At 44.8% G+C, this 22,421-nt stretch overlaps 1 protein-coding gene across 1 annotated transcript in view; it reads right to left on the bottom strand.

Moving 5' to 3' along the window:
* The window catches only part of COL23A1 (collagen type XXIII alpha 1 chain), a 180,853-nt gene that overhangs the window by 25,989 nt on the left and 132,443 nt on the right, over window positions 1–22,421 (bottom strand). Inside the window, exons 4-6 of the mRNA XM_069028487.1 lie at window positions 16,823–16,830; window positions 13,532–13,558; window positions 290–316 (exon numbers count right to left, since the gene is read on the bottom strand). Of these exons, the coding sequence (XP_068884588.1) occupies window positions 290–316; window positions 13,532–13,558; window positions 16,823–16,830 (62 nt within the window). The remainder of the gene's footprint in view (window positions 1–289; window positions 317–13,531; window positions 13,559–16,822; window positions 16,831–22,421) is intronic.

Raw genomic sequence — 22,421 nt, 5'->3', positions numbered from 1 at the left:
TCCCCAAATTTGGCCTGATGCCCATCTGCAGTCTGTGCTCGCCGAGCTGGCCCAGGAGGGGAAGAGGCACCTGAAATGAGCTGACAGGTAAAGAAAAGTTCACTTCCAACTGTGCTGGCCAGCCCTGGCTCAGAATTCAAACTTGCATGGAGTATTTTTCCCAAGTACAATTGTCCCTTCTAAACAGTTATATATGTAGCAAGAAATGAGCAATAGTTGAGATACTGCCTATTTATTGTGGAGCAGCATGAACAAAGACATGTTATATTTGACACTTAGTGCTACTTACTGGTTTGCCATCCAAGCCAAGAGGCCCCTGAAGAAGGAAGGAAAAGAGAGTATTATTAAAAAAAAAAGGGAAAAAAATTAATTTACAGACAGCAATATCAGGCATACTCTGAAAGAAACTCTACTTACGTACAGTACAATCTTTGGCTATGATTCTAGATTTACCTAATCCTCCATCCATGCAATCCAGCAGGAAGGTTTCACAGAGGTACAGTAAGAGGCATCAAACAATTTGCAGTGTGAAGGAGCGTGAAAGGAAGCGACAGGATTAGTGACAGGGATAAGGTGACACTGCTCTGGCACTTCGCCTGGGACTCCCTGAGGTTTTGAAAGTCAAAAACAGCAGCAGTAAAACATGCCTGATTTGGTTAAACTGAGCAGATCCAAGAGCGATTCACATCGACCTTGGATCTGAACCATTTGTTTTTGCTAAAGCATCCGGTTATCCCAGCTCTTCCTTAGGTCTCCTATTTCTAGGGTTGCTGCATGAATGTGGAAAATGTTTAATTCCCCAGCATTTCTGCCACTTAAGCCATTAATTAATACCAAACCACTGAATGTGTGGGGCCAAAGGAAACATTGCTTTTGATAAGGGATGTGTGGAGGGAGGAAGCATAGGTGCTCTAAGGCCAAAGCTGCCCCTGTCATCAGCTGGCACTTCTGGGGACAAGAGACACACACGAGTTACTGTAAATCCACTGCCTGTGGCAAATGCAAGGGCTCCACCTGCAAAGCTGCACCTTGGGATCAGCTCCCACTCCCTCCTGCACCTGCCCTGCACAGCCACATGTGTGGAATATGCACATTCTCCTCCCAACATGCTGGGATGAAACATCTCCCATGTTACAGCCCTGGGAACCATGAGGATCTAACAAAGCAAATGGAGTTTGGACTGTGGTACAGTGCTAAAGCACCGAAGTTCTCTGTATTTCTTAGGGAACTGATTAGGGTGAGTATTTGTAGTTTATCTTATATCTGTGATGGAGAAATTGAGCAAAGAGACAAAGGTGGGTAAGAGGAGGCCAATGTCTGCATTGAAAGAGCATCGTTCCAGCTCACAGCCATTGATAAGGAATAAATGGCCATCGATAAGGAATAAATCAGTCTGCAATGGCTATGCTGATGGAGCCTGGAATGTGAAACTCTGGGGAACACAGCTCTGTTAGGAAAAAGAAGAAAATCCAGATGACCTGGGCAGGTCATCAGTACCTGAGTTACAAGGGATAAGGGACCTGTACAAGAGAAGTTCATGTGAAAATAAATGGGGATTTCTTTACACACATGAGATTTCTGAAGTGGTCAAACATTGGTTATATTCCTCATGTGATGTGTATTTTTTCTCATAAGGAACTATCAGTGCACAAGAGCTACACAGTGGTAATGGAAAATACAAATGAAGCAGTTGTATCTCTTAATGCAAAGGCTTGCAGGTCACAACAAAACTACCCCAACATCTCCTCCATACTTCATCTCACCTCAATTACTTAGATTCTAAAACCTGGGAACGGCATCAGGTTCATGCAGCTTCTTTCCTGGAACTATGATTGTTTGAGGTGATTGATCTGAAGCTCCTGATGCAACTCCCTGACTTCCAGAGGATCAGACATGGGATCTCAGCAGAGAACTGGCAGCACATTCAACTTCTCAGAGGAGTAGAAGTCCCAGAATTATTATTTTTTAAAATATAAAATGCCAGTTCTTCAGCTTTTAGCTATTCTTGTATCAGTCCACAAAGAGACATCCAGAAGCAAAAACAATGGCCTATTCAGAAGATGTTTGGGGGAAAGCATTTAATGCTTGAGAGAAACAATATCCATCAGGGTTCCAAAGGGGCTCTTGGCCAGCCACAGCACTGAATGGACAAGACTTAACACAGACTTTTAAGTGTCTTGTTAGTCTGGGCTGAGATTTAATTGACTCTGCCTACCTGCCCAGCCAAATGTCTGTGTGAGCAAGGCAGGGTTCCCAAGAGCAGCCAGGGGATTTCATGGGTAGAGCAGAGAGAACATGTGAAATCTGGGCTGCCTGACTTCACTGCCTGCAAATCTCAGGAGTGCCCATGTGTTGAGAGTGTTATTGTCTTTTATTTGAATTCTCCTCCATGTAATTTTAATTAAAGATGAAGCAATCTCTAATTTATTTGATAAACAAGGAACAGGAAAGCAACAAGTAACCCTCTATTCCCTCACTTAAAACTAATCTCTATAGAGATTTCATTTTGAGGGGACAAAAATCACTTCCACTTAAATAACCAGGAAAAGTGTATGAAAAAGGAGATTTTTCTCCTTGGACATCCCAAGCAATAGAAAGCATTGCAGTGGCTTTAGGCTGTGCTTTTTGTCCAGGGAGAAATTTCACTCGTGCCTTCACCCACTCTTGATCACAGACCTTTGCTCTAAATCACACACACAGCGATCACACTTCACATAATTCTTTACTCACTACATCAAGAGGGGATGAACTTTCTGCCTAGGACCAACACAATGCTTTAAGACAAGGTAGAGGGAAAATTTAATCAATTTCCCCCAAAACACAGTTCTGACCAAAACCATCACTGCACTGGCTAAGTGGGACCAAATCCGTCAATCAAGGGCACGTCAAGGAAGACAACACTGTTGGGGTCCCAGACAACCCCAGAGCCCCCTCCTGGCTGGTAACCAGCTCACATCTCATTTTCTGACCACACACCAGTGAGGACCAGCTGCGTTCAGTGCTTGACCAAACCAGCTCTGTGGGACTTCCCCCCCACTAGAAAAGAAAAATTGTTGCTGTCAGTTTTGTAAAGAAAATACATCTGCAACATCTGTCTGGAGCCCTCAGGTTGCTGGGACAGGAGGAGCTGGGTTAATGGGGAGAGCTGGTGCCACAGAGCAGAGGTGAGTGATAATTGCAATTACATGCCTTGGTTTCACCCCTCACAAAGAGCAACACAGGCACAGGTGTTCCTGCAGGAATAACGATCCATGGTGATCCAGTGGTGCATCCCCCTTTGTCATCATCCAGGTGAGGACATTATTTATAAAATGTAATATATTTTATGGTATACATTGATGACATATTACTTCATGATATATAGTTGTGCCTTGATGCTGAGAATGCAGACATGGGTCAGATAAGATGTCGAAGCTTGAGCAGAGCTTGTTACTATATCATGTAGTCTTGATGCATGCCTTGGTTTTGCCACACAACATTTCAACTTCAGAGTAAGGGGCTACATTCAGATGCATTTTAAAACAAAGTCTGATATATTTTTCATTTTGTTTCAGTAGAAAACTCAGAAGTCTTGAGATACAGCACCAAAATGCCACCTCTCATTGCAAAAATGAGATTCACCCATTGCTGAGACCAGCTGAAGGCTTGAGAACAGTTTTGAGCTCACCAAAAAGGGAAGATGTGGAGCTTGCAAGCTCTGGTTCCAAAAGCTCTTCCAATAAATAACAAGCATTTCCCATGTACATCACTCACCTCTGGCTCAGAGCAAGCCAAGGTGCCAGCCTGGCTACCTGGCCCTCTGCCGTCCCCCGCCAGTGCCCTCACTGCTGCTGGCAGGGATGGACTTGCTCTAGCAGCGTTACAGGAATTTTAAGGGGGGAAAATATCTAGGGAAAACAAAGCCAGAGATTATTAAGAGGACAATCCTTCTGAGTTGAGAAATCTTCTCTCATGGTTATTTTTAATGTTTCCTGCTCTGCTAAAAATTAGCACAGGGGTCGGAAGGAACCCTGCAGTCAAATTTTGACAAATTCAAAAGGCTGCCTTTCCGTCCCTGTGGTTTCAAAAAAGGGTAGAATCTTATATTTTAAGGAATGAATAAAAGAACATGACAATATTTTACTACCCCTGCAAAGGGCCCTGGGTCATCTGCAGCACAGCCAGGGAACAGGGACCATCCCTTCCTATAGGCCACGCTGTAAATCCTCACAGGCAGGACAGTGTCTGCTGGCCACGCGGCTCCTCAGCACATTTCTGTGTGAGAAGAAAGCTTTGGCAAAAGCTGTGGCCAAGCGTGCCCTGCCAGACCCGTCACAAGGAAAGTGGAGGAAGGCAGCCAGGTTGCTGTGGCTGCTCCCAGCTTCCCAGCTGAAGGGAAAAGGGAGAAAAGGGACTGAGAAACAAAAAATGAACTGTGAGTCCCCTAAATAGCAGCTGAGAATCACTGGCACTAACTGTGAATAAACAGAGTCCAAGAGGCTTGCTCTGGGATGTCACCTCATCCTCCCTCCCTGAAGTCCTCAGTTCAGAAGGATCAGAAACCCTTACAAAATCACGAGTTTCTACTCCATCCAATACCACCTCTGCTGCACTAATCATTCGTCCTTTGAAATGCATTTCAATACATGATTTAATTTATTATATTTTATTGTTTATTTTTTATCATTATTATTTATTATGCTAGATAACTTTATTACTACATAAAAAACTTGTGAAGAGTATGAAATTGGTCATACAAGGAATTACCCCAAGCACACACCACTCACTTTTGTGAGCCTGGAGGACTCCTGGGCAGCAGGTTCCTCCTTCATCAAGCCCTGACTTCTGGGTCTCTGGTGTGAGACCCCAAAATCATATCAGTCTGCAGCATGACATAACAATGAAAATATTCCTACCAGGAGCTGTCATGTTTAAGCATTAAGATCATTTATATCCCAATAGTTTCATGTTTAACTTTATATATAGTATGGAGGGCCTCACTGCAATGGGATGGGGTTGCTGCACACTGGAACAGCCCTGCACTTCAAAATAAATAATATTTTTTAAGCATGAACATGATTATCAACAAACCTTTGCTTACAATTTTCTGTTTCTTTGTTTGAAAAAAACTATTTCAGTATTGTCCAACACAAATTCCCCTTTGCTCCACGACTACATGCAAACTGGAAACCCACTTTTCCATTACTAGATGATAGTTTTTGCATCATTTAAAAAAAAAAAAACAAAACCAAACAGCTTCTACAATTTTCTTACAAGCACTAAACAGCAACGTTGATGAGACATGATTATTCTTTAATGCTTGCAAGACTAATTGTTTTCATTTGGAAACAATTTGCACATGCAGGCCGAGGCCGCATCCTGCATGGCCTCAGAGCCAGGACCTCTTTGTTCAGCTAGAAAATCCCATTTCTTTTTATGAGGAAGGGTGTTTAAGGGTTCCCCCAAACCTAATCTCCCTGCATGCAACATCCAATCCCAGTCTTGTGGGAGATCCCAAAAAATGGGGCTGCTTTGGGCAGTGGGATGAGCTGAGTCCCCCTCACCCACAGAGACCCCCAGCTGCAGCAACTCTCACCCCTCTCCCACGTTTCTTTCCAAAAAGGCCACCTGAGTACACCCTGAGCATTGCCCACAGAATCTGGTGGGGCTCAGCATCACCAAAACCTCAAAGGCTCTGAAGTATATCTTCAGAGGGAACCATGTCCCACAGCCCAGGCTGCCAGCAATAAATCCCTCAATAGAGGTGTCAGGTAAATGATGCAGAGCAGCCTGATAAGAGCCAAGCGTGTGTTAACAAGGCAACAAAACCCCCCACATATCTGTGCTCTATTTAAAAAAAAAAATCTGTCCACAGACTGCTGGGAGGCCTCTGCCCATTCTTTGATGGAAACGGAGCAGAGAGGAGCAGTAATTTGCTAAAAAACTTCACCCATAATGCAAACCAGACGGCTCTGCAAGGGAGCAGCCACCTCGGAGGCCGGGCTGGTCCCCGCCGGGCATCCGGCAGCCATGCAGAGCCAGCCTCTGCAGGGAGAGCCCCTCTCCCTTCCACAGGGCACGGACACTCCCAGCATTTCTGAAAGCCTTGGGAAAGAAAGAAACAGACAAAACCAGAAAAACCAAACCCCAACCCTATCCTCAGAACGCTTTTGGGGCAGTGCTGGGCTCTGACCCCTGTTCAGCCCCTCCTTTGCATCGCTAGCCTGAACTCACCAGAGTGCCTCAATTCTCAGCTGTCTTCCAGACATGTCAACCACATTCTGCAGGGTTTCAAATGAGATAAGGGACCTTTTTCCCTGCAGGAGCTGCCTCTTCCTTAACCACAAGATGTGCTGCATTCTGTCTGTGCACAGAGCTTCCTCTTTGTTTTGGATGTCTTCTCAAAGATGCTCAAGGAAAATGTCTGGATTCAAACCTAACACTGACTGGTCCAAAGGGGTGGAAAACAAACACTGGGGTGGAAAACTAACACTGGGCTGGAGCTGCACAGGCCACTGCTTGGGTTTTCGAAGAAGGTCACTTGGAGATACCAAAATAGGGCCAGTTTGTTCACTTGTCCCAGCACAGTGGTTCCTGGGCAGACATGCCAGACCACCATTTCAGAGGTAAGAACTCACTCATCTGTGCATCACATTGCACCAGTTTTCTTCCAAAACAGCGAAGTGCTTTTACGAAAGAAAGAGTCCCCCGACTTCCCCCAAATTTCTGAGGCTTAAATGAATTCCACGTGTTCTCCACAACTGCTTTCTTCAAGCACTTGAAAATATGATTTCTTTCTTTGCCTATAATCAGGAAATCTTGTCTCTGTTGGGCTTTGGATATATTTTTTTAATGTCCGCCTATGAGAGAGGAGATGGCCTCTGAGGTGGGAATGCAATTTTTAAGTAGGTAAGTACTGATTTTGGAAGAATGTTGGTGTTTCAAGCCAACACTTCAGCAGCTTACTGCCTTTACAGTCTTTCCACACCAGTGTCATTCCTGGTTGACAGCTTCTGTTTGGATTACCTCTCTCTGGTGGTTAATGAGAAAACTTCTCTCAGTTTTCCTCTGCCTAGACACCGAGCCTCTCTACCACAGGGCTGGACCCAAATGCACTGGAAATAGAGATGCAGACCCACCAGCTGCACTCAACACTCAAGGCAGGGAACCAGAGGAAAAGCAGAAGCCAGGAACCAAACCTCTGCCCTGCCGGTGCAATTTGGGCTGCAAAGTTCTCCTTGCCATTGCTGTCAGCACCTTCACCAGGCCCTCTCTTCTCCCTATCCAGAACCACTGGAATCACAGAGGATAAATAAATGCATCTGCAATTCCTCTACTGGGTGGGATATAAGACAACTTTTTATTATCCCTGTGGACGAATTACCTCTAAATCAAAAGGAAAATAAACTGCTGCCATGAAGAACTGGTCTTCACAAAATCATTGTTGTTTCCACATCAGAGAGCCAGCAAATGGATGTAGCAGGAAAACACGCTGGATGTGCTTTCCCTGTTTAAAGAGAGTTTTCCCTCTAGGCAAATAATTACGTGAATTGGCCACAAAACTGATATTAAAATAAAATGAAAAAGACTGGAACTACAAAGTTTGCCTTGTAAAATGAATGTTTGCTACTTCTGTCTTTTGGGCTCTTACTGGGAGAGGTATGTGTGCAAATGACTTCACGCACAGGAGATGCTCCTTGAAGTCTGAATATTTACGAATAAAACATGAGAACAAACACAGGACTGAACCCTAAATTACAGTTATGACCTTGATTAGCCTAGTTAAGAAAACTAAATACTTCACCAACAGGCACCTCCATCACACCACACAGTGTTTAAAATATCCAAGTCTAGCAATGCACAAACAGCCAAAACACCCATGCAATGTGTTTTGGACACCACAGGCAACTGCATCTGTGCTTGAGCTACCACACAAGGTCTGGAAAGCAACTGCCTACTGCAAAAAAAACCAGGAAAAATTGGGGTCCACACAGCCCATGAGATCTGACCACATAGCATGGCCTCACATGGGATTTCTGGCAGCCCTCCTGAAGAGTTAAAACACTGCCTGCTGCTCTGGTTTGTGCAAGGAGCAATCCCAGTGCTACACAGGGCTCTTCCAGCCACTCTGCCAGGCTGCACCCTGAGCACACCCAAGCAGCACTTGGAGATAATTGCATAGGTGGAGGCAACTCATAGAGACATCAGGCAGTTCAGTTCTAAGTTACTCCTACAGTTCTCTTGTAAAACTGGTTTGTTATTAACGCCACATCTGGCCTTCTGGTGTTGCCATTTCCAAAATGACTGGTTAAGTGCATGCCTTGGAGCTTTCTGGTAAAAAAGGAACCACAATGGCACGGAGGAGCTGCCCCCAGGAACAGGCTAAGGCATGTGTTCCTCATTTCCCACACATCATCCTGTCTGCATTCATACTACATTTATGGGTCACACACGAAAAGCTTGCACAGACTTTCCCTAAGTTGTCTACTAAATGAAATTCTTAATTGCTGCTGGGAGAAAACCCCTGACTCCTCTGTTTATGGTCAAGGTCTAGAGCTGTAACCAAAGTCAGTATACCAGTGCTGGGTTTTTATAAGTCAGGGAACCATCTTCTACACGTGCTTCTTCAACCCCTTTCACAGACATCAGCCTAGAAAAACACATTTGGCTTCACTTTATGTCTTGAAAATTAATTAAAACCAGAGTTTTACCATCCTTACCAGTTGATTTCTGGCTTATACATTACAGCTGACTTCAGTAGATAACTCTGGATTTACAACACTGCAGCCAAAGGAACATATTAGCTCACTGTCCAAAGCTCCCAAAATAAAAGTTTCTGAAGATGCTGACCTGCTTAGCTCCAACAGCATCTTAGTGTGCATTGGACTAGAAATACATGAGAATGGCCTGTACAGGAGTATCCCAATTCCGACGGAGCAATTATTCCCCAAAATGAAATGCTAGCATTGAGCAATGCCTGTGTTGTGATTCTTTTTTGCCTGAACTCCATTAGTTGATTATATTGGTGTAGTTGCCTGTCATTAGAAAAGGACACTATCAGTCACAGAGTCATGGGATGGTTTGGGTGGGAAGGAACCTTAAAGACGGTCTAGGCCCCACTCCTCTCCCATGGGCAGGGACACCTTCCACTATCCCAGGTTGCTCCAAGCCCCGTCCAACCTGGCCTTGAACACTTCCAGGGATAGGGCAGCTACAGCTTCTCTGGGCAACCTGTGCCAGGGCCTCACCACCCTCACAATAGAGAATTTCCTCCCAGTATCTCATCTAACCCTGCCCTCTGTCAGTGGGAAGCCATTCCCCTTGTCCTGTCATTCCAGGCCCTTGTAAATAGTCCCTCTGCAGCTCTCTTGTCGCTCCTTCAGGTACTGCACAGCTGCAATTAGGATGTCCCAAAGCCTTTTCTTTTCCAGGCTGAAAAATCTCAGTTCTATCAGCCTTTCCTCATAGCAGAGGTTCTACATTCCTCTATTTATCCTGGTAGCCTCCTCTAGACTTGCTCCAACAGGACAATGTTCTTCCTGTGCTGGGGACCCCAGAGCTGGATACTCAGTGCTGAATTATTTTCAGTAATAAGCTGCATTACTTCTAAGCAGGCAGAACATGAAGTCTTTTCTCCCTGCCTTCCCAAAAGGTTCCCACTGCTGCAAGAGATGGGCAGGACAATGCCTGGGTTCTTCCAGGCAACACACAAGTGATTAACAAAATTCAGAAGGCAAACATTATACACCAGAGGAATAAAATGAGTAACACCGCTCAACTAAAAATAAATTCTAGTATTCTAAGGCAAATGTATAAAATAGGAGACAATTCTGTTTCACATCATACTTTTCTTCTGCTAAGCCTCTTCCCTGATCTGCTTTCTATTAATGAAGACATGCACATGAAGTAATTCCCCTCATTAATCAACTTCATTCTTTTGGTTTCTTCCCACTTGAAGTGACAATCCTCCATTTGGGATGTCACGTAGCGGTGTAGCTGAGACTGATTTTAGGGATGACTAGTAGAGGCAGATGAAACTCTCAAGAAACAGAGACTTTGGCTTCAAAAGGCCTCTCCAGTAAATGGAAAGAGAGAAGGGAATGGGTTCTGGTGAACCACAAAGGCAGCCTCTCACTGGGAAAGAGAAATATCATGTAGGAGAGCAACTGAGGAGTTTGAAGGCAAGTATAGAACCATCCCTGCATGAGGCAGGGAAAGAGATGGGGGCAAGGCTGCTAAGAGCACTGCACAGCCACTGCTTAGAATCACTGAATCATTCAGGTTGGAAATTACCTCTAAGATCATCAAGTCCAATCATTAACCCAGCACTGCCAACCCCACCACTAAATCAAGAGCCACATCTTTTAAATCCCCCCAGGGACAGTAACTCCACCACTTCCCTGGGCAGTCCGGACCAATGCTTCACAACCCTTTTGGTGAAGAAATGTTTCCTAATATCCAATTAAACAGCTGTGTAATGCAGAGATCCTCCTGCTCTGAAAGGCCAGCTCAAAGCCTACTCGCAGTTCAGCTCTCCCATCTGCTCCTCATTTTCTCCTTTTCCTCCTGCCCACATGCAGCTGGCCTGCCCTGCTCACGAAAGCAGCCACAGCCCCAGTGCACCAGCACTGCACACCCAACCCCTCCCTCCCCTCCCAGCTTCACGAGGACAAATGACCCCGACATGCTGACAGCACATCAAGTGGAGGGGAACCACTCCGCAGCACGGATGCTCCTCGCCTCAGGAAGCACAGCCTGGGACACGTCCCAGGGGATCCCGGTCCCAGGGCCTGCTCCTGCCCAACAAGAAACACATTTCCATCACTGTGGTGGCTGCACATCTGCTTTTCCTCTGCTGCCCTCATGCAAGCCTGAGCTCAAGGCAGCTGTATGGCAGCATGGCTCCTGCCTCACCATGGGCATCAGAAAAGTGTTTCCCTTAACCTGCCCCCCTATCAAAAGTTAAACTATTATCTACAAAGTCTTTGTTCTTTTGTCAAATCTGGCCCAAATGGGCCAAGCTGAAATGTTACTGGGGAAAGAGGAGAGAAGACAGACCCATACAGCCCTTACACTGAAATTCAGGCTGAGGTATGTGCTGTGATCCATGATCAGGGGGATGTCTAAACCAAATCAAACAAGAGCAGAAGAGTAACAAATCCCAACATCCTTCATAGCTGTTATGACAATGTTAGTAGGATATGCCATAGGGTTAGAAATGGAAACCAAATCCTCTACGGGATTTCAAAAATAACAGTAAACCTACAGAACTCTATAAAGAAAAAAACTGTTTCTGCTGTAAAGTTTTATTGTAAGGCCCCAACCTCTCATCTTAAGACATTAAATATAAAAATATTGAAATCATCTCATAGAAGCTGTTTTCTCTTTTGGCCCCATTTCCAGAGCTCTGGATCACTTCATCCCTTTAAAGCTTCCTTTGCTTGCAGCTCAGTTATAAACTAGCAGCTCAAAGCACTGCTGGCAAAGGGATGCATGTGTCACCACACACCACTTAATATCCACCTTCTACCTCTGCATTTCCACCACATCCACCCCTTGAAACAGCTCAGGGAACTAAATAATTAAATTCATTTGAATATGCAACTAGATTTAATAAAACCTGTCCATATGCTTCTGCTGAATAATACCCCCAAGCCTGCTTCGTGTTTAGTTTCCTCCTTTTTCAGGTATACATCTTGCTTTGGAAATACAATTTTCCTCACCTCCTTATTAGATAAAGTTAATTAGTGCAGCCACAGCCACATGGATGTAGTAATTCAGTGTTTGATGGTTTCAAAGTCAGGATGTGACCAGCCCCACAGCTCACCTGGACTGCAGGTTCTGGGGGTAAGAGAGAGGAGGAAAAACCTTGTGGTGATGTTAATGCTATTTTCCCAGTGCAGATGTGGCAGCACAGTTGAGGTCACTGCCACTCCCTTGCACCATCCAGGAGTGCTGGAGCATCACCAAAATCCCTCTGCAGGAGCTGGGACAGGCAAGGTGCCAGGCTGCCCATGGGGACTGTGGTGATGCTCTGTCCTGGGGAACAGTCCGTTTCCTCCCAGGGTTTCTGGTTTTCAGAGCTTTGCAACTAAACCACGACTGAGACATGAAAGGACAAACCTGCCAAAGGCACTGGCTAATCCAGCAGTGTTTGTCATGTCCCACAAGGGCAAAAACTGTTCTAAAACTGATATTAAACAGCCCATTAGGGTGAAATTCCACATCTTAACTTCTAATAAAATAAACTCTTCATTTCCAACAGACCCCTGAGGCATCTGTTCAACCTTCTGGCTCCAGCATCTCAGGGGCTGCTGCAGGCAGGTGCCACCTGAGGGAGACAAACCCCGTTCCTGGACACAGAGCCCTGCTCGCCCACAGCCTCCCCTCTCTCCCCTCACAACAAATTTAATCTGTCCTAATCATTTGGTGGAGTACTTTCATGTCAGGGATGCAACGGCAGCATAGGCTGGTTCTGCAAAATTAACCCCATCTCCCACCTCTCTCTTTCTGGGGAAACACCACTGTCCTCCCCAGGCAGGATCACAGGGGTCCAGGGGAAGGGAAAACTGCAAATAGCCCTGGGATTCCCTTCCAATCCTCCTCTCTTGAGCTCCCTGACACACATAAAACTCAATAGATGTTTCTATGGTTTCTGGGCACTCAAGGGGAGCCAGGCCAGGGCATGTGGTGGCAGAGACAAGGAGGGAGTTTTTCAAACACACCCATTCAGGGGACAAAAAAAAAGAAAAAAGGACAAATAAAAGAAGGAGAAAAAAAGAAAAAAAAAAGGAAAAAAGGGCATCAACCACAGGAAGGAGAAGGCCAAGGATAGCCAAGAATCCCCTTCCAGAGCAACAGGCAGTGCAGGACTCACCGCATCCATTCAAAAAGCAGGAGCAGAGATGGAAACTCTCTCTCCATGCCATGAGCATGGAGAATTCACACAGTGTTTTTTACCAACCCCTTACACCAAGGGAGTGCTTAGGAGTCGCTCCCTGATGGATGAGCTGCTGAGCCCCTTGGAGCTGGAGCACTGTGGCCATCCAAGTGCATTGAGGAGGATGAGGGGAGCCAGCCTGAGGCTGAGGTTTGGGATCTGGCCAGAACAAGGACTCCCTCCCCCTCCATGTCCAGCAGGTCAGCTCTGCTCCCAGGGAAAAATTTTTGGATATGGGGAAATGAGGATCCATCTCAACACCTGAGGCTCTTTCACCACTGTCCCAAGATTTGATCTCTTACAGTTCTAAGTGGGACAAACCCCAAAGCCTTCACTCGCTTTGCAGTCCAGTGAACTCTTAGGCAAGAGCATGAATGCAACCATGAAAGGGCTCAAGTATTTCATCCCTATAAACATTAATGGAAATTATTGCTCAGGCTTTTAATTTTTAAGGCTAAATCCCTCAAAAGCTATTGCTAATGAAGAAAGAGGGAAGAAGTGAAAAAAAAAAGGAAGCTTAAAACAGGCAAGGAAAGTCATGAGTCACAGAAAAAGCTGGAGAGGACCACAGAGCGCAGGTTAGGAAAGAATAAAAATGAGTAGTGGAGTTACCGGGTAACCATCGCGTCCTGACTGCCCCTGTGGGGGGGAACAAGGGAGATAAGTCAGTCAATGCACCTGGAGCAGCTTGACATCACATAGCAGCAGGCAGGACACGAGGCCATCTGCTCTCCAGCCAGCCCTGGCACTAAACTCCAGAGAAACCTCTTGGGGCAACTTTCCTATCAGAAAGGTCACACCTACAGCGTATTTTCCCTGGATTTTGATCTCCTGCTCCCCTTTGGCTACTTACCGCCGGTTTTGCCAACTTGCACCCATCCCTGCTGCCTGTGCCCAGCCCCTGCTGTCCCTGAAGCCATGGATATGGCATGGCACACACTGGATCCTGGCCATACACGTGCCCTAGGATGGGGGTACAAAGAGGAAAGGAAACACCCAGGTGTTGGGGAGAGGCTGTGGAGGCTGCAGCTGCTGAGCCAGCAGCCAGGACAGCAATCACTGAGCTTCAAACTCCTGTTCCAGCACTTGATTTGGTGAAGGTCTGCCCCTCCTAGACCCATTAACTTCCTTGCAGGATGCAGCTCTCCCAGCTCACATCTAAGCTTTGCTTTACTTTGCAATGAAGCAGAAAGCACAGCTGATGCCGCGGGGAAAGACCCTACTGAAGTTCCTGGTTGCACCTGCAGGATCAGCAGAATAAAACACAGCCCATTCAGGACATTTCACCTTTCGTGCTCTCCTCAGGAGGTTCCCAGAGGTGTTTACAGCCCGAGCTGCTGTTAACCACGCCATGAGCTACAGCAGAGCCTGTACAGCTTGCTGTAGAGCAGAGCCTGCACAGCTTGCTGTACAGCAGAGCCTGCTGCCAGCCAGACCGACGCAGATTCCCGGGCAGGAGCTGCTCAGTATTAGCTGGGACTCAAAGAGGCAGTGAGGTGAGTATCTGGCACAGCAATGCCATCTGCTACCACAAACGAAGGTTGTGTCAGTGTGCTGTGGGTACAGTCAGAGTCAGGCTTTTCTCATGGAACAGCATGGAACAGCTCCAGCAGTCCCCTCCACACCACACACAGGGGTTCTCCCTTCTCCTGGGGCTGTAATGCCTCCTGCAGCACTCCTGATTCATCCAGAAACAGCACCGACTTCAACAACTGCCTATTTAACCAATTACAGTCTTGGGATAAAGTGTACAGGGAGATTTTTATGGAGACGTATGGCAGTGGAGCACACACAGACAAATAGGAAACGCTTGGAACGCCCTGCCCTCACTTGCTGGTGAGTTCCCTAGCCAGCACAATAACACATAATGTGTTTGCTAATATCTGTGACTGTAAATGTTTAATTACAGTCTGTGGTAAGTCTATATTTCAATTGTAGAAATTTCCTACCCAGCATGTGATTTTAATACTCTCCAAAACAGGTTTTATAGCATATCTGTGCAGAATACCCCTTACTCACAGACAAGACAATCAATCATCCATCAGCCACAAATCCTGTACCACAAATTCTAATAATTTTATATGCATAACTAACTTATGACAGCCAAAAGAATAAAATCCCAGAACAACTGCTACTAGGGAACAACAGAATTGAGGATACAGTTAGAGCAGTGTGATGCTGTACATGGAAGAAGTAATCAATTCCTTCTGGCCTAAATCAAAAAACAGAAGAAACTAATAAATGCAGTACTGTTGAAATAAAATAATATTGTGGTTCTGTGGGTTCTAAGACTTATTTTATATTATGCTTAAAGAAGTCTCTGGCAAATACTACTTATACTAAAAAGCAGGATTAAAAAAAACCAAAACCAACCAACCAACCAATCCCACCCAAACCAAAATTAACTAAACCAGGAGTTGTCTTTCAAAGAAGGGCAAGGGGAGAGGAAAGGAAAAAAAAAAAAAAAGGTCTTGTTTGTGTTAAACCTCTCCTGTGCTCCATTTGCAATTCAATAGTGCCGTGGGAACCAGGAAATGAAACCAACTAGAGACAAAGAAAAATTAATAGTGCGCCATATGTTGCCTGTGTTGGATCGCCATAATAAACGTGACCAGACAGCACACGTGAGGCAGCAACGCACCCGGCTGCGTGTGGGCTGATAACAGCCTCTGAGCACACCCCAGCAGCTACACAAATCCATTTCAAATGAGCCAAAGTGCTTCAGTCAAGGGGAAAATGTCCCTTAAGGTCTATATACGGAGTTTTAATAAGGCAGTATCCTCTTTATTTGTAATCCCAAATAATCGTTTTGCTCAACCCCCTCTTAAGTCTTTACATTAAAAAATGAACTTGAAATAGAAGCAAAAATTCAAAGGGTTGAAAACCCTCAATTAAACTCACAGGCAATGCTGCCAATCCCAGGAAAACCAAAGCCATGGTGCTGGGACAGCCCCCAAGCTTCATGTGCACTCCTTGTCACCAAAACAGAACTGGAAATTTATTAGCCCAGGAAGAGTTGCCAAATTTATTTTCCCTAAAGTGAGCCCTTTTCAACCCAGCGGGGCTCTATAGGAAGGGAACAACATGAAGAAATGCCTCTGTTGGTGCAATGACAGACAAGGAAATGTGGCTGCTAACAACCTGCACCTCTCCTCCTCTTCCTTTGGGGGAAGAAAGGTAGAAAACCAGAAGCACCAAATACCCATAATTTACTTTTTAAACCAACCCTCAGCAACTTGGAGGGCACAAACAAAACATAAATTCTCACTCCAAAACCAGCAGGAGAACAACAGATTTGGATGTGGTGGCCCAGCCAAAGGCATGTCTGAACATTTGAAAGGAGGAGTTGACACATTTTCAACTCTTACCCCTTCAAACAACTATTTGCCCATAAATTTTCTGGTTGCATTGGTAGGAATGCTCATTATTCTACCCAAGACTTCAAAGAAAGAAGCAAGCAAGCTATGGTTTTCCCTCTAGCCCCCCTTGTGAGGCAACCAAACCCATATTAAATGCTGGAAACACAACAGATAAGAAAAGCAAGACAGAGCTTTAGAACCAATAAACCCACTAACATGTTAAAATATTAGTACAGCGCTCTTTCTGTTAAATAGAGGCAGACTAAAGAACTCTCTAAAGGGAAAACTCATTTTTACTGAATATTTTCTGAGTTTAAAATTACTGGGAGTCCCTTGAGGCAGCAAGTTAAACATTTTAAAATTCACCCCCACACATACCCCCCATTTCTCTACAATCACAAAAAAATACAGCAGCATCTGGTACCAATTTTGCTTCCAGACACACCTCTACCAAAAAATGCTGTGCTTTTGCAAGGACACTGAAAAGCAGGGGAAGGGGAAGCCTTAACTTTGTTGATCCAACAGTAAAATCCACGATACTTACTGCAGGTCCTGGAAAACAAAAGAAAAAAAAAGAAAGAACGAGTCAATGACAAAGAAGAAATATAATCTGATAAAGCAGCACATAGCAGGAACCAACATCAGAATGATTTGGGACTTTTCAGTCCAATTCCCATGCAATGACTTTCTAGATACACTCAGCACCATCCACATCCTCCTGTCACAAGACCATCTGACCTGTGCTGCTGGCACAGCAGTACTGACAGGGTAAAACCACTCTTTTCCCATCTTTTCCACGGCACGATTGTTTTCTCTCCTACCACAATACCCTGGGCACCTCACAAGGCAGGGCCCACATGTAGGCCATCAGGGCCTTGGCACCACCTGTGGCCAGCAAAAATGAGACAGACATGGCCAGAAAAACGTGCAAATTTTTATTAATAAAATCTGTATTTTCACCATGGACCTTATTTACCCTTCAGATAAAGGAACAGAAGATAAGCTCACAAAAGCGAGAGGAGCAGTGTAGTAGGGACCCGACAAGGACAGTGCTACTGCTTCCACAGACCCCAAGTGTTGCTGTTGGATGGTTCCCATCGCTCCCTGACCTCAAAACATGTCACACAACCCCACAGCCCTGTGTCACCCCCACTCGTGTTCAGAGGCAGCCAGTGGATGGATGCACAGTGCCTTAGCTCCAGGGAAACACCCCTCACACCTGCCTTAGGCTTCGGCTGCCAGCGGCACAGTCTGAACCTGGCATTAACAGCAGTAGGAAAAGAAACATTTCCCCATATTCCCCAGAAGTGCAGGGTGTTCACCACCAGCCACACCAATTTCTGCAGTTTTCCTACTGCTTTCCCAAACTGGTGCTGCACTGAGGTGAACGCTGAGCCCTAATCCAATGCAATCCACATTCCACTCCTGTTCATGAGGCAGCCTATAGCTCTGTTTGGGATCTCTTCACGCTCTGATTCTTGCCTGATCAAAACCAGAAACCAGGCACAATTAGAAAAGAAAAAAAAATGTGGGAAAATTTAAAATGGAGGGGGGGGGGGAAGCTTTGTTCATCTTATGTTATTCAACAATATTATTCAAGAAGCATATTTCAAGCTAATGCCTTTTCAAGGATTTTAAAATTTGTTTTAAAATTAAAAACATTACCAAGCTGAATTTAAGAAAACCCAAACACTCCACAATAAGGAGTGGCAGCAAGTAATGACTGGCAATGCACCAGGAACCATCCCACTGACCCGTGTCTGTCACCTGAAGGGGGTCAGTGCCACACAGCCACAGCAGAGTGCCTGGCCACACCTGGGGCAGGGACAACCTCCACATCTCACTCCAGGCCAGAAGCACAGGGGCTTAACTTGCTCTCCTTGGTTTAATTTCTTCTGAATACAGAAGCCAATGGCTCTATGCCAATTTATTAACTGAGAATCATAAACCTGATTTATTAACTCACTTACACCAAGCTACCCACAAAAGCCCTTTTGTGGAAAAGTCAAGAGTGAGTCTCAAAGAAGTGGGGAGGAAATTATTTTAATATGGGATTTCAATCATGTACCAATTATAATCTCTTTGGAATTTGTTGCCTACTTTCCTTTTCTCAGCTACTGGTTTTTTCTCCCCAACATGTGCAGGCAAGTGCCCTTTTAAAGTGCTTCCTCCTCCCAAATCCAGGAATCACAGTTGAATAGGGGGGTTCTGTATATGCACCCTGGGATGTTCTCCAGCCCCATCAGTGGAGTTACACCAATCTTTCACTGTGCTGTTGGCGAATTGAGACTCAATAAATCTTCATTAAGGCATAAAGTGAAACCTATTGAACTGATCTTTCCTCCTCCTAAGAACAGCATCACTTTCTGGTTTGCTGAACATGTTTTTCAACAGCCCAGCCACAAGGCACTTGTTTCCTATGGAAGAAAGTCAAATATTTTGCAATTAAACAATAAATAAAGGAGCAGATCCTTTACCCAGGGGCTGCCCCTCATCCAGCCATCTCATCACTGTGGACACATTATGCAAGAGATATGCTCTTTTCAAAGAAATTTGCCAGAACTTGCTGCTAATAATTTTGACTAGTGATAATCAGTTTGAGAGGCTAAAAGGAATAATCAAATTCTTCTTATAACAAATAGAAGTTGGAAACAGCCTTTGTGTATTGAAAACTGTGACAAACTAACTTGGGGGCTGATTTCAGAAGGAAGAGGAGAAAGACAAAAATAACTTGCAAACGCACAGATTTTGCTCTGTGATTGATTTACCCTGAGCAGGGATGATGCTGCTATAACCAGGAGTGAACAGCTTGTGCTCAAGCGTGCAAGGGCATGGAGATATTTGGAAACACCAAAAGATTCCTTAAGAACATGGACAGCTGTGCTAGCGAGAGGTGAAAATCAAAACTCATTAAAAATTAATGACCCAGATTTCCTGACTGACCAACTTTAATGTTATTTTGTATATCCAAAGCCCGAGCAGATCACAGTGGCATCATCCCCAGCAGTACCCAAACATATGGGAAATGACAGGTCACAGTCATTTATTTCCAAGTATTTTTTCAGCTTGGAAATTTTGGGATAAGATATTTCTGTTAAATCTGCAAATCATTTATCATGCAAGCTCTCCCACCATGAGAGGAGAGAGCCAGGCAGGGGAAACAAAACCAGCCAAACATTCCCAACAGCTCAGGAAGAGTCAGAGGTGACTTTGCTGCCACTCTAAAGGGCAAATAGCCCATCCCCAAGGTAGCAACCATGCATCTGTGGCCACCTGAAGATGTAAAAACATTATAATACAAAAAAATCTATATTAATACATAGTTATGTGGACTTATACCCACACAATATGTATATACATACACACAGAGTTATTAATTCAGGATGCTGGAAGGGGAGTAACTGAGTCATGGGTAACAACAGAGGAGGACAACTGCAACAGTCATAAGGAGTCACAGAATCTGGGGAAAAGTATTTGTCCCTGTGTGGTGACCTCTAACTCCTATCTATGCCTGGGGCACACAGTGAATATGCTCTCCTAGCAGAGGCTCATTACTGAGAGCATATGTGGGACAGATCAGATTTGTCCTGAAGTTCAGCAGAAAAAGAACTCCCTGGGTATGAGGTTGGCACAGGCAGTTCATAGTGAGAAATATGGGGAGCAATAGAAATCCCTGGATAAATACAATTTTCTGTGTGATTTATCCACATGCAGCCACATGTGCACTTACTGAATAACAACAACTGTATATTTACACTTGTCCCCTCAATCACATAGCCAATGGGTTTGAAAGTATAAATCTTGATATGTAAAATATGGGGGTTTAAGTACATGTAAGGCTGGGAAAGAAATAACCCTTCCCTGGATAGAAATCACTTTTTTTTTTTTCTTTTTCCTTTTAAAAAAGCTTTAGATTCTTTCTTGTTCCAGATCAGTATATAGATATATATATAGTATATAGATATATAGATATATCAGATCAGAATAGCTGTAAGAAAACGGCCCACCCAAAAAAACCAAGAAATCCCTTTGGATTAAATCTCTGTTAGAAGTTCAAATTAAGGCAACACTTGTAGCTTAACATAAATTTGGAAAGAAAAAGTCATGGGTGGTGAGCAGGAGACTTTTATCCCAATTCACCAATTTCAACACATTTCCCCAAAAACTGCTTTTGAAATAAAAACATTTTGTAAACAAAACTTTTTCTGCCAGAAATTATGCCAAGTCAGGATTTTCCAATGAAACAGCACTTAATCAAAAAAATGCTCTTTCAGGCCCACCTGTAAAGGCAATTTTGTGCCTAAAACACTCAGCCTTTATCCCCCTGGGCTGTAGCTGTGCACAGCTGCTGCAGACAGGTGCTACCCAACAGCCCAGCCATCAGCTTTGGGTGTTTGTATCCTGAGGCAGCTCTTGCTTCATGTGAGGAGAGCAGAGCCTTACTCAGAGACTCCCCAAATTGAACATTTCGTGGGGATTGTCTCCTGCTTTATCTTGAGAGATTTTGAGCTTCAGATCAGTTTTTGGATCAATCTTCAAGTCAGGGGAAGAAAGCAGAATGATATTACAAGAGGCGGGAACGTCATCTCCCCTCATCTACTTGTGCAAAGACTTTGAACCAATACTTCCACTAAGCTCCCAAATCCTGGATCCTATTCATCCATCCTTCAGGAACACCCCAGCATGGCTCAATCTTTAAAAAAAATAAACACAAAGCCCTGTGAGGGCTGTGCATCTGTGTCCCATCCCACTCACACAGCACCAGCTGGCAGCAAGAGGGGAAGCAAAACCTCCCAGGTCCCTGGCAGAAATCCTTGTTATTTCACAAACGCTCACTCCAACAATTGAACTGCATCCTCACTGGGACATATCACATTGAAAAAATAAGCTAACATGACATTAAACCTGATTTTGCCTTTGGCAAGGAAAAAGAACTGCATCTGAGATGAGCAGGCTGGCTGTCAGGACCAACCATGACAGCAAGTGCTGCAAAACCTTTCTTCCACCCCACAGTGAGAGAAGACTGAATATCCCACATAAAATGGTATTAAAATGTGTTTTTATTTTTATACACAACTTCCATGGGTAGGTGCACATGGGACTTTGAGGCTGTGCTTGCTTTCCAGCTGGAAAAGAAATTGCTGATGCTCGTGTGCAGGAAAAGGGGTGCTGAGACCCTTGTGTCTGTCCTGGCAGGATGGGATGGAGCTCAGGACATGCTGGACCAGACCAAACAGCCAAAGTGACACCTCTCCAGGGAGGCTGCTAGTGTGAATTTCCTGGCCTCACGGTAGCAACAGTGGGATAAATTGGTTTTAAAAGTAGCCTCTTTCACAGTGGTTGTGCCCAGCTCCAGGACTGCTCCTCTGCTGCAGCAGTGATTCCCACAGGACCAGATGATGGAGAGAGTAAATAAAATGGGTTGGATAAAGCCATTTAAGTCAATTATTCCCTGGTTTGTTCAGCTGGTTTGATGGTGGCAGAAACACTCCCCCAGGTACTTGATCCTTGTGTCTGAGGCCAGGGAATGGATGACAGTGGGGACAATTGTGCTGCCACAGGGAGCTCAGGCTGCCACCAGAGATGAACCCCAAAGGAAGGCTGGGGTTTAGCGCAGCCCTCTCTGCCCTCCAGGGCTCCCCAGGGGGAAACTTGTTGACTTTATGCTTCTCTACAGCAAAATAAACCACCAAGCCCAGAGGCAGGACCTCAGCAGGACCCACTGCCTGCCCTTGGCGGGTTCTGGGGGCAATAACAAATATTTTTTGAAGCATGTGCAGCCAGGCTTGTCCCACTTCCAAACAGTCTAAATAGTTAAATTTTTCCCTCCAGAACTAGTTTAAAAATTAATCTTTTATGGTAAGGCACATATTTGTGGAAGAGAGCAGTTGTCCCGATGCATTCTCATGATGATGAATTCTTAGTTTAGAGAAACAGAGCTGTTGGATTAATTTATTTTATCTGAATCCATCATGGCAGAAGAAAAAAGCAAAATTCAGTCTTGGTTTAAATCAACAGGAGGGTGTGATTAAAAGGGACAGGAATATCTCTTAACAGTTTCTCTGCTTGTTTCTTAGAGATATACATTGAAAGTTTTAGTATGAATCTGAAAAGGTTTTTCAACATGACCATTTCAACAAATG

Source organism: Aphelocoma coerulescens, chromosome 13 (genome assembly GCF_041296385.1).
Source record: "Aphelocoma coerulescens isolate FSJ_1873_10779 chromosome 13, UR_Acoe_1.0, whole genome shotgun sequence".
Classification (NCBI taxonomy): domain Eukaryota; kingdom Metazoa; phylum Chordata; class Aves; order Passeriformes; family Corvidae; genus Aphelocoma; species Aphelocoma coerulescens.
The sequence above is the reverse complement of the archived record's forward strand: the minus strand, read 5'-3'. Positions and strand labels throughout refer to the sequence as shown.